This window comes from Glycine max, chromosome 4 (assembly GCF_000004515.6).
Source record: "Glycine max cultivar Williams 82 chromosome 4, Glycine_max_v4.0, whole genome shotgun sequence".
Lineage (NCBI taxonomy): Eukaryota > Viridiplantae > Streptophyta > Magnoliopsida > Fabales > Fabaceae > Glycine > Glycine max.
Genome location: NC_016091.4, coordinates 25,402,209 through 25,418,115, shown reverse-complemented (window position 1 = coordinate 25,418,115; position 15,907 = coordinate 25,402,209). Strand labels below are relative to the sequence as shown.

General features: G+C 35.1%; 1 protein-coding gene across 3 annotated transcripts; it reads left to right on the top strand.

Moving 5' to 3' along the window:
• Positions 1-4,063: 4,063 nt before the first annotated feature.
• LOC100795985 (probable acyl-activating enzyme 17, peroxisomal) lies at positions 4,064-15,442 on the top strand. 3 transcript variants are annotated; one of them, XM_003552002.4, is made up of 14 exons: positions 4,064-4,418; positions 4,639-4,768; positions 5,162-5,430; positions 6,853-7,057; positions 11,193-11,233; positions 11,337-11,462; positions 11,672-11,745; positions 11,916-12,136; positions 12,990-13,084; positions 13,199-13,415; positions 13,745-13,870; positions 13,950-14,048; positions 14,694-14,906; positions 15,212-15,442. In XM_003552002.4, exons 1-14 carry the CDS (start codon positions 4,111-4,113, stop codon positions 15,320-15,322), a joined length of 2,235 nt encoding a protein of 744 aa, XP_003552050.2. In that variant the 5' UTR covers positions 4,064-4,110; the 3' UTR covers positions 15,323-15,442. The 3 variants fall into 3 exon arrangements, with proteins under 3 accessions (XP_003552050.2, XP_040870532.1, XP_025984024.1); XM_041014598.1 differs by lacking the exon at positions 4,639-4,768 and having other exon boundaries at positions 4,071-4,418; XM_026128239.2 differs by lacking the exons at positions 4,064-4,418; positions 4,639-4,768 and adding an exon at positions 4,782-4,938.
• The last annotated feature ends 465 nt before the right edge of the window (positions 15,443-15,907 follow it).

Here is a 15,907-nt window from a genome sequence, read left to right as displayed (position 1 = left end):
CTTGAAGTGATCTATTCTGATGTGTGTGGTCCTTTTGAAGTGAAATCCCTAGGAGGTAACAGTTACTTTGTGTCATTCGTTGATGAATTTACTAGAAAAATGTGGATCTATCTCATTAAGCAGAAAAGTGAAGTGTTTAACATTTTTAAGAAGTTTAAGCTGTTGAGTGAAAAGCAAAGTGATAAAGTAATCAAAGTGCTTAGAACAGATGGAGGTGGTGAGTATAACTCACATGAATTTCAAGTATTTTGTGATGAAGAGGGTATAATTCATGAAGTGACATCTCTCTATACACCTCAGCATAATGGTGTTGCTGAGAGAAGAAACAGAACCATTCTGAACATGGCCAGGAGCATGATGAAAGGGAAGGGAATGGTCAGAAAAGAAGCATGGTTAGAAAAGAAACCTAGTGTGAGTCATTTCAGAATATTTGTTTCACTATGTTATAAGCATGTGCCTGAGCAGAACAGAAAGAAACTTGATGACAAGGCTGAACCAATGATACTCATTGGATATCATCCAACTGGTGCCTACAAGTTGTATGATCCTAGAATGAGGAAGGTTGTGATTAGCAGAGATGTCTTGATAGATGAAACTAAGGGCTGGAATTGGGAAATAAATGTTGTTGACAATGGTGAAAGAAAGGTGATTGTGAACCTTGAAGACAAACAAAGTGAAGAGGATGTGCCATCATGTGGAGAGCAACTCAGAAGGTCACAAAGAGAGAGACAAGTACCACAAACACTCAGAGAGTATGAATTGTATCCTGATACAAGAATCACTGCAGAAGGGGATTTTGTGCACTTTGCTCTACTTGCTGAATCAGAACCAATAAGTCATGATGAAGCCTCACAAAGTTCAAATTGGAGAGCAGCTATGGAAGAAGAATTGAGATCAATTGAGAAGAATCAGACTTGGGAGTTAGTCCACTTACCTCAAGGAAAAAGGTCAATTGATGTGAAGTGGGTCTATAAGACTAAAGTAAAGCCTAATGGAGATGTGTCCAAGTATAAGGCAAGATCAGTAGCAAAGGGATTTCTGCAAAAACATGGCTTGGATTACAATGAGGTTCTCGCTCCAGTTGCAAGACTTGAAACTGTTAGGCTCATTGTGGCAACTGCTAGCAACAGAAACTGGTCTCTATATCAGAAGTCAGCATTTTTGAATGGGCCACTTGAAGAAGAAGTCTACATAACTCAACCACCTGGTTATGTAGTGGCAGGACAAGAGGATAAAGTCTACAAGTTGAATAAGGCACTATATGGCCTCAAGCAGGCTCCTAGAGCCTGGAATATGAAAATTGATAGCTTCCTAGTCCAGCAGAATTTCACCAAGTGCACTACTGAGCATGGAGTTTATGTTAGAAACACAGATTTTGGTGAGTTTTTGATAATATGTCTCTATGTAGATTATTAGCTAGTGACTGGCAGTAGTAAAGAAGATATAAGAGTGTTCAAAGGAAGAATAATGGAAGAATTTGAGATGTCTTATCTTGGTGAACTATCATACTTCCTGGGTATTGAATTTGTTTCTACCAGTAAAGGGATTTTCATGCATCAAAAGAAGTATGCAGAAGACATTCTGAAGAGGTTCAATATGATGGAGTGCAATTTTGTTATCACACCAACTGAAACTGGAATTAAGCTACAAATAGATGGGGATGAGAAAGAAGTTGATCCTACCTTGCAAGCAAATTGTAGGCTCATTGAGGTACCTATGTAACACCAGACCTGATATTGCCTATTGTGTTGGGTAGATAAACAGATTTATGGAGAAACCAAAGACACCTCACTTCCTGACAACAAAGAGGATTCTGAGGTATGTGAAAGGAACATTGAATCTTGGCATTTTATATCCTTACAGTCAGAAGAATATAGAAGGAGAAGTGTTTAGTTATAGTGATTCAGATTGGTGTGATGATAAGGATGATAGGAAAAACACTACTGGTTATGTTTTCAAATTTGGAACATCACCAATCTCTTGGTGCTCAAAGAAGCAAAGTATAGTTGCTTTGTCAACATGTGAAGCAGAATATATTGTTGTTGCTATGGCAGCCTGTCAAGCTCTATGGTTGGAAGCTTTAATGGAAGAACTAAACTTGAGAAATTACAGTCCTATGAGGTTGTTGATGGATAACAAATCAGCAATTGATTTAGCTAAGCATCTTGTGGCACATGGCAGGAGTAAACATATTGAAACCAAGTTTCATTTCCTGCGTGATCAAGTGAGTAAGGAGAAGCTTGAATTGGAGTTTTGTAGGTCTGAAGATCAAGTTGCAGACATACTAACTAAGCCATTGAAGTCTATAAAGTTCAAGGAATTGAGAGACAAGTTAGGAGTGACATCTTTGACAAATCTGAATTAAGGAGGGATGTTGATATATGTTGTAATTCAGTTAGTTAGTTAGTTAGGAGTTAGTTAGTGATTCATTTTGAAGTTAGTTTGACAACTATGAAGGTTGTTATAGCTACATGTGCAGTGTGTATAAAAATAATAGTGATCATGAATGAGAAGAATGAGAGTGCAGAAGTTTTTATTCAGAATTCTAAGTTCCCTATATTTTCTCAATCGATTCCTTCATCTTCTCTTATTCTCTAATATAGAGTGAGTGAGTGCATAGTGTGAGTGTGTGTGAAGAACTTTATTTGTTCCAACATATATACTGAGGACAAGTGTATCTTACACAGAAAGAATAGTAGATTTAAAAGTGTGAATATTGTACCTTATAGATTAGGGGATCCAATATTACAATTAAAAATTAAAAGACCAAAATGAGTTAAATACATTTTAGTATGCAAATAAGATGGGGTTTTCTTTTGGTCCCCTTGTTACATTAACATGTCAAATTTAATGTAATAGAAATACAGACGTACAAGGGCACAGTCTATGTTTCCGCTAGTATATATAAAGAGAGAAAGAAAGGAAAGATGGTGTAATTTTAATAACTATTATATCATTTTTATAACTTGATATAGATTGTGGTTTTTATTGATCCAACAATTAAATTATATCTACATATTATCAAGATTATTTGTGTTAAATTTTGTTAAAATTGAACAATAATAAAAAGGTAATCAAATTCATATTTTAGTATATTTTGAAATGTTTATCCAATAATATAATAATTGTTAAAATTATACTAATATAATTTGATTCTTTCTCTCTTTCATACACACACACACACACACACACACACACATATATATATATATATATATATATATATATATAATTTTCAAAAAATTTAAAATGAAAAAATACATGTATATTAACGTAATATATTTCTCTTAGTTTATATTAAGTATTTTAGATAAATGATTATCAATTACTTCAAATTTAAATACAGGAACATTTGTTTCACTAAATCTTCTTACTTTTTTAGGAATATAATATGAGAATACCATTCTCACCTGATATTTTAAATAAAATATGTTTAGTTAAATTTTAATATTCTTAGGAATTGTTTTTAAAATTTAAATAAAAAATAAAAATATATACATTTTAGATAATAATTTTCACATTCCCATAAAAATGTTACTTTTCCAACACCTCCTAATGGAAATATAAGTGTAAAAAAAAAAACATGACAAAAAATGAAATTATAACATTCTCAAAAATTAATAATATACTCAAAAACACTTTTTTCAAAACTTGTAAAAAACATAAAAATACGTATTTTCGTCTTTATATTTTTTGAAATCGATCAAGATTCCGTAAAACAAATGTCCACTAAATGTCCACTGTATAACTAAAAAATCCATTTTTTAATTATTATTATTTAAAAAATATTTTTAAATAACCAAATTACAAAAACTACTAAGCAGACTTGAGCATAAATATTTATATATTATTATAAATATGTAACTAAACATACTTTTTCCTTTTTCCTATTAAATTGTTGTATTTATTAATAATGATATATAATATATACAATTAAATTTAACAATATTGTTAAATATTATATATATAAAAAAGTATATATTACTTCATTAAATTTAATATAGAATTAAATTTTACCATATTATTAAATGCTATATATTTAGTCTTCAAATCACAGAAGCAACGTTGAACGGTTATTATCCGTATCAACCCGCCATTGAAACGGGTTTGATGCTTTTGGGTGAAGTGAGTGGTGCAACTTTGGATCCTACTATTACACACATGGCTTATTACAAATCGCTGAGTTCCATCACTGTGTCGGATATTGAATCCCATGGAATTGCAAGAGAAGACGCTGCCACTCTCCACCATGGTCTCGCAGAAATCATTGAAACTCACGGCAATGGCACCCCCGCCACGTGGCAGCACGTCAGCAACAGCATCCTCAACCCTGAACTTCCCTTCTCCTTTCATCAGATGCTGTACTATGGTTGCTACAAGGATTACGGTTCCGACCCACCCGCTTGGATACCCGACCCGTATGTTACTTACAAAGACATGTGTGTCTGTGTTTTTTTTTATCAACGTGTGTTAGTTATTAGTTTTTGATGAGTGATTGAAGTATGTGTGTATTAGTTTGTGTGCTTTATTTCTTCAATTATGTGAATTGATGATTGATTGAAGTATGTGTGTATTAGTTTTAGTCATGAAATGAAAGGTTAGTGATTTTTTTTTAAACCTTGTTTGCTGTGTCATTAGGGAAAGTGCTGCTTTGACTAATGTTTGGAAGTTGCTAGAGAGGAAGGGTGAAGAGTTTCTGTGTTCGGCATATAAGGATCCTATTACAAGCTTTGATGATTTCCAGAAATTTTCTGTCTCAAACCCTGAGGTGCTACCGATTTTACATTCATCTGGGATGTTAATAACATTTGCCAACACACTTCCAATGTCCTTTTTCATTAATGGGTGAAATTCTTACGAGTTTCCCTCAAGGTTTTAAATTACATTTAGTGACGGTTATACAGAACTCCAAAATCTTAATATCCCAGAAAATTGCAGGCAAGTGCAGTTGCAGACTGTAATTTAAAACTATCACTCCCAGTAAATGACGTGGGCCCCACTTAAGTTACTGGGTTTCATCTCTTATTTTGTGGGTCCTATGTAAATTCCACTCAATAAGGGTGTTGGAAACAATTTGTAGATAGTGTATTGGTAGCATTTATGGAGGATTTGCTTTCATTTTCTTAGCAGTTTTTGTCATTGTTGTTGTGTATTGTTTCAGATATATTGGAAATGTGTGTTGGATGAAATGAGCATATCATTTTCCAAACCACCTGAATGCATCTTACGTGATAGCCCCTCAGGGGAAAGCCCATTATCACACCCGAGTGGTCAATGGCTTCCTGGAGCATCTATTAATCCAGCACAGAATTGCTTAAATGTAAATGGCAAAAGAAGTTTGAATGATACAGTAATAATATGGCGTGATGAACAACTTGATGATCTCCCTCTACAAAGGATGACACTCGAGGAATTGCGTGACGAAGTTTGGTATGCTGCAATTAGCCTTTTGTTATTAGCTTTTGATGCTTTTTTATTTGTTGTAGTTGTGAATTGTATATATTCATGGCTGTTCATAACTTTTTAACATTCTGAGTTGCTAATTATTGTCTTAAGGGCAATGGTTAAGGAATCAAAAGTGATGATTTTTTATTGGAAAATGTAACATTATTTGTTACCAATGCATTTCCACCATGATTGCTAGTAAAACTTTCTATTAATTGATTCCTTAACCATCATTTACCCTTGGTTTGGTTGCCAAGAGATTACTATTCAAGGGAAACTTTTCAGAAAATAGTGAGGGTCCCACACCTCCACCAAACTACTTTAGTTCAAATATTTTTTCTCAATTCTCTTCCATTCCACACAACCAAACTCACCCTTAAGGGCAAAGGTCAGCTTAAAATAGATTCTTTAATTTCTCTACTGTATCTCTATGTTAGAGCAAAGTAAGCAAGACCTACCTTACCCTATCTTTTCCCTTGGTTGACATGGTTGATTGCTGGTGGGCATTGAGCACACATTTGTAAGAGAAAAGAAAAAGAAAGTAGGATGGAAAGACATGGGCCGAGGGAGGTTATGTAGGTCAATGAGAGCAGGAATAAGTATGCAACAAATGGTACAGAAGGATAAGAGCTAGATAAAACTGTGGAGGATACTGTTTGGGGGGTGGGGGGTGGAACAGAATGAACACTTGGAAACTGCTTATTGGAGTGGGCAATTCTGCAAGTATGGAAAAGGGTGAGGAGAATGTGACCAAAGGAGAGAGTAACTGGGAAGCATAGCAGAATTTGGGAATCAATTGGGTCACTTTGGCTGGTCTGTGATTTGCAACTCAGGATTTTCTATCACTTCCTGTCATTTTCCATTTCCATGATTGTTCTAATTTTCTGTGTTTCACCATTTAATAGGATCAACGCTTCCTGATTTTGTTGTATATTTTGACTGTTAATACCATAATAATAAGGGGATTCCTTGTCAATGCTCAATACAGAGGTATCCTGGTTCATGGTTTTGGTATAAACCTAGAAGGGACATGGGGTTCAAGATCCTAGCATATTGTGATTTTGGCCTTCCAGGTCCCTTGACATTCATCATCTTGGGCTAGGTAACTGTTTCAGCCCAAAACGTCCTGCAGGGCTCATCATTTGTCCCGTCTAGAAGGACTGTCTAGATCATTTGACTTGCTTGCTGTCTTATATATTTGAAGATGTTGATTTATACCAAATTGTGATGGAAAAATAGAAAATATAGATGGTAGCTATATGCTGCAGTTCTTAAATTCATGTTATATTGTTGGGTTAAGCTTTGAAATTGAAATAGTACATAGTTTGATTATTCTACATTTAGCTTCTTCATATCCAAATATTAATAAAAAAAAAATGATACCCTGTTATTTCTGTTAACTTGTAGGTTAGTTGCATATGCTCTCAAATCTCTGGGTCTGGAGAAAGGATCTGCAATTGCGATTGATATGCCAATGAATGTCAAGTCTGTGGTTATCTACCTAGCTATTGTTCTTGCAAGTTATGTTGTTGTATCAATTGCTGATAGTTTTGCAGCTAGTGAAATATCAACCAGGCTTAAAATATCAAAAGCAAAAGTAATATTTACTCAGGTTGACTCCCTAATTTCCTTTGATGATTTATCACTCTTTTCATGTTTTTAATGATTTTTCTGTATTTCTCACTTGACAAAACTAAAGTTGTTTCTGTTGAAATTATGATGATTTTAAGATGGGAAGGAGTAAATGTGTTAGAGATTGAATAATCTAAAATTGATATTCATATGATGTGATACAAAGTGCAAGGTAGCAGAAACTTGGAGTTTAAACTAGGTGGCAGGATTTATACCGCTAAACTTGGATGCTGGTGTAGCTGATGACATGATTATAGAGAAGAGGTGGAAAAAGATTGTTGCATCACACATGGAGGTCCAGATTAATCAGAATTTGCTTTCATTCGGACCTCCACCAGAGCCACCAAACTCTACCCGCTTGCAAGGCAGTGGGTCATTCCCAGCTAAGCTACAATGAGTGCAATTGTCTTCCAGCAATTGGGGAAAACTTGAGAAAGTGTCATCTCAGTGTCTAATTCCAGTTTTCAAATTCCAACCTTGAGGACAAGGTTGATTTTTAGGAGGGGTGTATTGTTAAGATATAAGGAGAAGGGAAAGTTAGTTAAGATGACTAGTTTGCTAATTAGTTAGTTAGTTAGTTAGTTAGAGGGGTTTATTAGATATAAATAGGGGAAGAAGGATAGGAGAGAGGGGATCTTATCATGTGTAGATTGAACATTAGCTCTTTGTGAAAGGAGAAATCCTTTGTGAAGAGTAAACCCTTAGAAGAGAATTTTCTCTCCTATTTTATGTTCTTCTCATCCTTTTCAATAAAATTCTTTCTTTTCATTACCATTTCAATTCTTGGTTCTTAACAATTGGTCCGACCTGTTGAATCTTTGAGGGAGATCCAATGTTAGAGATGGAGGAATCACAAATTTGGTCTAAGAAGGTGGAGCTGCCAACGTTCATAGGGACAGACCCAATTAGTTGGATTGCTAGGGCTGAAAAATTCTTTGAGGTACAAGAAATTCCTTCATTCCATAAGCTGCAATATGCATGCATGAGCATGGAGGGTGCTGCGACACATTGGTTCTACATTTGGAGCCAAAAGAATCCAAATTCAGATTGGGGGTCAGTTTCCACAACTTTAATCAAAAGATTTGGAGATAACTAGGGTAACCCACATAAAAGATTGAGTATCTTGAAGCAAGAAGAGAAAATTGAGATGGAAACCCACATCATAAAAAGGGAGACTTCCACAAAGTTCTTGAAAGAGAGGACGAACATTTCAAAGCTGAAACACATGTTGCACAAGATATTAAACGAAGAAGTTAATTTCCATGCCTCTCAACAAGACAAAAATAGCATGGAGGGAAGTGGGTCAGAATGCAGTGAAGCAAAGGCTAGTTCTTAGACAAGAAAGGTGGAACTACCCAAATCTGATAGAAGCATAGAAGGGGAAACTCGTTTAAAGGGTAGTAGTTTTGAGTGTGACAATGACCCATTGCAGTTCTTGAAATCAGAAAATAGAAGTAAAGAAGGTTCAGTAATCAAGAACCACACCTTTTGTGGTGGAGAAGAAACCAAAAACGATGAAGCAAAATTTGCAAGAGAAACAAAGATTGAAAAGGTTATGGAGGAAGAAGTTGATCCATCGATAAAGAGGAAGAAGCACAAGGAAAATAGAGTGATGAATGTGGGTTGTGAAGACGATTTTCTTGATAACCCAATAACAGATTTGATCAAGAAGGAAGTCGAAGCTAATGATGCAACAGAAATCATTCATGAAGGTGGTTGGAACATCAATGGTGTTGGAATCTTGGAATGTCAACTTTTTGGGTGAGCCTTTAGCATTAAATTTTGTGGTGTCTATGGATGACAGCTCAAAAATGGAGCCAAGGCAGAAGGGCGGTACAGAGACAGTCATGAAGATTCAAGTTATATAGAGTCGACCCTCATCCCCACCACCATCGAAGCCGTCAGACTTGAGTTTGCATGAAGTGGCCAGCGGGTTCACAATTGATCCCCCTAGGAGGGACGCCAAAGACGCACATCTTGTTAGTGTAAATGATTAAGACGCACATCTTGTTAGTGTAAATGATTCAGTTCTGAAGGATAGGAAAGAGGGAAGGGGGAAGTTTTGGAATTCTACCAAGTATGCCCAACTTTTTACATAATGAGTCAGGCCCAAATGGGTTGTAGAAATGGGATGCATAAAGGAGGAGCAGAAAATTGGATATTATGCCAACCAAACTCATTCTGAGATTTAATTGGCATATCCCAAGCCTACGACTGGAAAGCACCACAATGCTATCATGAAAGGCAGATGACGATCATGGTGATGAAGATGAGCCATGGGATCCAGCTTCCACAATACGAACCAGAAACTTGGAGTTTAAACTAGGTGGCAGGATTTATACCGCTAAACTTGGATGTCAGAGTAGTTGATGACATGATTATAGAGAAAAGGTGGAAAAAGATTGTTGCATCACCTATGGTAGTCCAGATTAATCAGAATTTGCTTTCATCCTGATCTCCACCAGAGCCACCAAACTCAACCTGCATGTAAGGCAGTGGGTCATTCCTAGCTAAGCTACAATGAGTGCAATTGTTTTCCAGCAATCGGGGAAAACTTGAGAAAGTGTGTAATTCTAGTTTTCAAATTCCAACCTTGAGGACAAGGTTATTTTTAGGATGGGTGTATTGTTAGGATATAAGGAGAAGGGAAAGTTAGTTAAGATAGTTAGTTTGCTAATGAGTTAGTTAGAGGGATTTATTAGATATAAATCGGGGAAGAAGGATAGAAGAGAGGGGATCTGATCATTTGTAGATTGAACATTAGTTCTTTGTGAGAGGAGAAATCCTTTGTGAAGGGAAAATCCTTGGAGGAGAGTTTTCTCTCCTATTTTCTGTTCTTCTCATCCTATTCAATAAAATTCTTTCTTTTCTTTGCCATTTCAATTCTTGGTTTCTATCACAATCATTCTGTATCTTCTCCCTTATGTGTGACTACACATTTATCTTAACATTCTCATTTATGCTACTCCTATGTTTTTTTCTCTTTTGTCTCTTCGAAGTCCAACATTCATTACCATAAAGTATAGTTGGAGGTCATATAGCAGTACAATAAAATTAAGAATGCTAAAAAAATGAATTAAAAATATAATGCAGTGCAGAATCTAGGATGGGAAATGAGCCATAGCTTTTAGATATGGGGCTAGACTTCATTTAGGACATGAGATGGGACCGCGCATAAAATGCCTCATTAAGGCCTATTTTTCCTTTTTATCCAAGGGGGCATAAAAGAATTTTATTCTATGTAAAAAATTTAAAGAAAGCTCAAATTTTGGGGGTGACCATGGCATCTTCGGGTGACCCCCTTGCTCCACCTCTGTCTGTGATAGAGACTATGCTAGAATTTATCTGGGACAAAGATAGGGGATAAACTACTTCAGTTCAGGATGGTTTGATTCATATCCAAGTCACCATTGCTATGATTCATTGGACAAAGAGAATTTGTCCCTGGAATCAGTCGTTGGGAGAAGTCACCACCACTAGTTTTATTCTTTGGTGCAAAAGGACCACATGACTAACACCTTTTATAAATAGGAGTTACTAATTTGTATTTTATTTCACATCCTTTATATCTAAATACCAATTTAAATTATTCGGACTCTATTCTCTTTTCCTCCTTTCCTGCATAAAATCCTATCATTTGGACATATTTAAAAAAGGTGGATTAAGTTTTTAATCCCTCACGTTTTTTAGCTTCCAATTTTTAGTCCCTCAAATTTTTTTTGACAACTTTTAGTCCTTCATTACTTTTTTGTCATCACTTCTAATCCCTCTAAAATTTTTGCCCATTTTTAGTGTCATTTATTTTTATTGCTCCAAATTAGTGCCTAATATAAAGTAAATGAGGGACTAAAAATAGACAAAACAAGAACTAATTTTAAGTAATAAAAATAAATAAGGGACTAAAAAAGAGGGGGAAAATTGATGAACTAAAAATTTGAATCTGAAAAATTTGAGGGACTAAAAACTTAATTAACCCTTTAAAAAACTAGTTTATTTCTTGATAGGTTGACTATTATTGTAAAATGGGTGTCAATTTTGTGGCTAATTGCGGTGTTATAGTAATTTACTTTTCCTGTCTCATTCTTCCCTTTCCTTCCTCTTGTTTCATTAATCAGGATCTTATTATGCGTGGTGACAAAAGTATCCCCCTTTACAGGTGAAAAATTCTTTTCACTATTTGCTAAAGACACGCAGCAGTTGAGTTGTTTTCTTTGTTGCTCAGTAATAGGGTGTCTCATATTGTTGCTTCATAAATGCAGTAGAGTTGTGGATGCACAGTCACCTATGGCAGTAGTTATCCCTACCAAAGGATCTGAATTTAGCATGAAACTGCGTAATGGTGACGTCTCTTGGCATGATTTTTTGGAGAAAGTCAATAATCTCAAGTATGCACATTAGTCCTGATTTATTCATAGATATTCAATTTATGCAATAAATTATAAATAAAATAGAACATTAGTAGGGGATATTCCTTTGCTTCTTTACCATTATCATGTACACTGATGCTCAGAACTAATTCAAAAGTTCTACTGCATGAAAAGTTATGATATTCTCTTGAAATTTTAATTCTCATTTGTTATCATGTAACATACAGAGGCAAGGAATTCATAGCTACTGAACAACCAATAGAGACATTCACAAACATTCTCTTTTCTTCTGGAACAACAGGTAAGTTTAATTTTTTTGTTTTAGCCTGAAAGGATCCTCTAGACAAAATAAGTTTTTGTGTTGTTGATCAAGGATATTTGAGGTAAAAGGATTAACTCAATACCAAGATTTCATTCAACATATGAAGCTAGCCAAAAGCTAATATAATATCATCTCATTTGGTGGTATAGGTGATCCGAAGGCAATTCCATGGACCAATATTACTCCTCTAAAAGCTGCTGCAGATGCATGGTGCCACATGGACGTTCGTAAAGGTGATGTAGTGTGCTGGCCCACTAATCTTGGATGGATGATGGGGCCGTGGCTAGTATATGCATCCTTGCTAAATGGAGCTTCAGTGGCTCTGTATATTGGATCCCCTCTTGGGTCTGCCTTTGCCAAGTTTGTACAGGTACAAACTCATTCTACTGTTTAAATTTTTTAGCCCTTTTCATAGGCTTTTGTTGCCTGTGAAGTGTGAACACTTGTTATTCTTACATTGACTGGTACGTACTCAGAATTTAGTTACTACTTCTGCAGAAAAACAAGCACTTGTTTGGAAGATTATTTTTTGTTATTGTTTCTGTCTTTTGCATTTCCATGAACTCATGCTAGCAAGTCAAAACAGTTTTCTCAAGTAAGATATAACATCAACTAAAAATGCATGTGTATTCTTTGTCTCTGTTTACTGGACTGTATAATAGAAACTACAACTTTTTAGCAGTTTATTTTCTGCTATAGTGACTTAACTCTTGGTAATTTATCATTTTATCATGTATAAAATCCACAAGTAGGTAGGCGCATCTGGGGAAAGTCAAATGTATATTTTGTATTTATGTTCTATTACAAAAGCAGAGGGGTGGAGTGTGTTTCTGCAGCCTGCACCTTGCAGCTCTTGAAGTAATTTAATGGCATAATAGTATTATTTGTTGTTGTACTTTTACTATTTATTATAGTAACTCTACCTCAATAAATTTCTTTTTTTCCAATCAACCTAATGTTTGCTTTTCATAATCATAAAGATAGGAAACACTTATTGAATATAACTATACCGTTTCGCATAATGACACTGATTGATGTTTTTGCCAGTGCCAGTATGCAGTTTGAAAATAACCATGTTAAAACATACATTCAAGTATCCCTTGCCCTAGATTTACTGTTTAATAAACAAAACACATCACAATAGTTGTGCTTTTTTTGGCCAGTCCTTGGGATTGTTTTTGATATTCTTTTCTTCATACTGAATGCTTTTGTGTCTTGTTTAGGATGCTAAAGTAACAATGCTTGGTGTTATTCCAAGTATTGTACGGAGTTGGAGAAGTACAAATTCCACATCTGGCTATGATTGGTCTTCTATCCGGTAAGTATTAGTTGAATTGAGTCTTCCCCCCTAATAAGGTGGTAATGCATGAATGTGGATGTCATTTATGATTTTGCAGTATTTGATTGGAACTATTCATTTTGAATGATATAGTTGCTTTGGCTCCACTGGTGAAGCATCTAATGTGGATGAATACCTTTGGCTGATGGGGAGAGCTCTCTACAAGCCTATCATTGAATATTGTGGTGGTACAGAAATTGGGGGTGGATTTGTTTGCGGATCACTACTACAGGCTCAGTCATTAGCTGCTTTTAGCACACCAGCTATGTGCTGCAGTTTGTTTATTCTTGATGATGAAGGCCTTCCTATTGTAAGCACTATTTATTCAACTTTTGATTGAAATATTGCTTGTCACAATTATCATTTTTTAATATGCTAGTGATCTATATGAAATTATCACATGCTTATGACTTTACAACTAATGTTTGATAAGCTTTTATGACCACTATGTATTTGTGTTTACAATTACTAAGACAGCTTTATATTTTGGTATTATTTTAGTTCTAGAAGCTTTTATTCTTAGTTTTGCCGAACTGATCAAAATTCAAATGATCTATGGCCCTTCATTTTTATTTCTTGAGCAAACTAATGCTCAGACTTGGTACTTTAACTAATCTTTGGTCTTCTTTTCTATGACAGCCACAAAATGTTCCAGGAATAGGTGAGTTGGCTCTTGGTCCGCTCATGCTAGGGGCTTCAAATACACTGCTTAACGCTGACCATTACGGTGTCTATTTCAAAGGAATGCCTCTCTTGAATGGAAAGGTGGGCATACCATTCTCCTTTATGTGGTAATTGGGTATCTGGGGTACCTGAAAACTTACGGTTGAGTTTGTCTAATCAGGTATTACGGAGGCATGGAGATGTATTTGAGCGTACTGCTAGAGGATACTATCATGCACATGGTCGTTCGGATGATACGATGAACCTTGGGGGAATCAAGGTAAATATTTTGCCTATGTATTAATTATTAAAATAGTTGGAATGTTAAATGAATATGTGCAAAACAACCATTCTCCAATTCTTCATGTAATTCCTGGGAATGAGGTGATATGCTGTCATTAACTTAGATGAAGAAATATATGAAATGGATCCTCTCGAGCTCACATATACGTTTTTCTATTTCAATTTTCTTTCAGAAGAAAAAAATGTAAAGTCTGTGATCCTGTACAGTTGAAATGCAGCTGTAGAGGATCATGCTCAATTAATTGTCATATGAATCTAAATTATTATTTGAAAATTAACCTTCATAGAATGCATCAGCACAAAATGTGTCTCTAGAAAGGAATCTGGGGCATGAATTGGGTAATTGTGCAGCCTAAGCAGAGAATATATTACATCTTGCTGATATCAAATAGTTGAGCTTTGTTTCGTTAGAGCCTTTTTACATAAAATTTGCCATAGCTTTTTTGTAGTTCCAATCATATAGATTCTCGATTATATTGATAACTTCTTTTGATAATAAACAGGTTTCTGTGTGTGAGAGAGACTAGTCTAGTTGTCTTTTTCTGTATATAGTGTCTCTGAAAAGTTTAAGCATTCGACTTTATTAGTGTGTTCTATCATTTCATGCTGTTTGTTTGGACAGGTGAGTTCAGTTGAGATTGAACGCATATGCAATGGAGTAGATAGCAGCATTCTGGAAACAGCTGCAATAGGGGTACCACCTTCTGGTGGTGGGCCTGAGTTGTTGACTATAGCTGTTGTATTCAAGGATTCAAATAGCACAAAGCAAGATTTACACCAATTGAGGATGTCTTTTAATTCAGCTCTCCAAAAGAAACTAAATCCACTGTTCAGGGTAATGATTATTTTTCTTTTGGAAGACTGCTTCTTTTATATGTACAATGGTCACATTGAGGTTGAAAGAGTGCTAGGAACACTTTTTCTAACTCATTGTTTCTTATTGAATGAAATTTATTGAAAACTACAAAATTAGGATAGAGGTACATTAAATATGATGTGGAACCCATAAAATTTTGTAATTTCAATAAATTCCAACCAATAAGAGTGTTCAAAAAAGTATGTTAGAGAGTTTGTTTTTAGCATTTCTCTTTTGTATTATCACAGCAGTTTAGTGTTCTAAATACATGCTCTATTGTGTAGGTTTCTCAAGTAGTCACACTGCCATCTCTTCCAAGGACGGCATCCAACAAGGTTATGAGAAGGGTTTTGCGACAGCAACTTAGCGAAACTAACCAAAATTCTAAAATATAATACAATCATGTTAATCAAATATTGAAGATTGGATATCCTGGACCAGGAGCGATCATGGTACACATTTAAAAGTATTGTTCTTTTTGGTACTAGAATATAATAATATTACGGTAATTTCAATACAATGTACAAATGGTATAAATAATTCCCATATGTAACAATAGAAATAAAACAGAAGAATAGGCGTTTGAATTGTATTTTGAAATCATTTTTAAAACCTTTTGGGTTGATCAAAACCTTTTTTTAAGAGGCTTGGTAAAAAGCGCGTAACAGCAAAAAGAGTATTGCAAGCAGAAGTTTATATATCATTTTATGGGATAAGATGGTGCAAGAACAACTTTGGGTGTAATCCCCCCCCCCCCCCCCCCCCAAAAAAAAGCATTTTTAATTCTGCATTTATTTAGTTAGCAAACATAAATAGAGAAGGGATGAGAGATCGACACGTGGTGGTTATTTTGGTTCATCCAACAATCCTTAGCTGTTTTTTTGTACATAAATTACTCAAGAGATGTTTAGTTCTTGACTTTCAGTTTATATGTCAACTAAGGCAGAATAATTGACTCACATGTTATTATAATCTTTGCC

Excerpts from the sequence above, each read along its gene's own strand:
- LOC100795985 (XM_003552002.4), top strand. The coding sequence starts at position 4,111 with ATGCTTTTGGGTGAAGTGAGTGGTGCAACTTTGGATCCTACTATTACA. Across the intron at positions 7,058-11,192 it reads CAAAAGTAATATTTACTCAG|GATCTTATTATGCGTGGTGA; the intron begins GTTGACTCCCTA and ends TTCATTAATCAG. Across the intron at positions 11,463-11,671 it reads GAGAAAGTCAATAATCTCAA|AGGCAAGGAATTCATAGCTA; the intron begins GTATGCACATTA and ends TGTAACATACAG.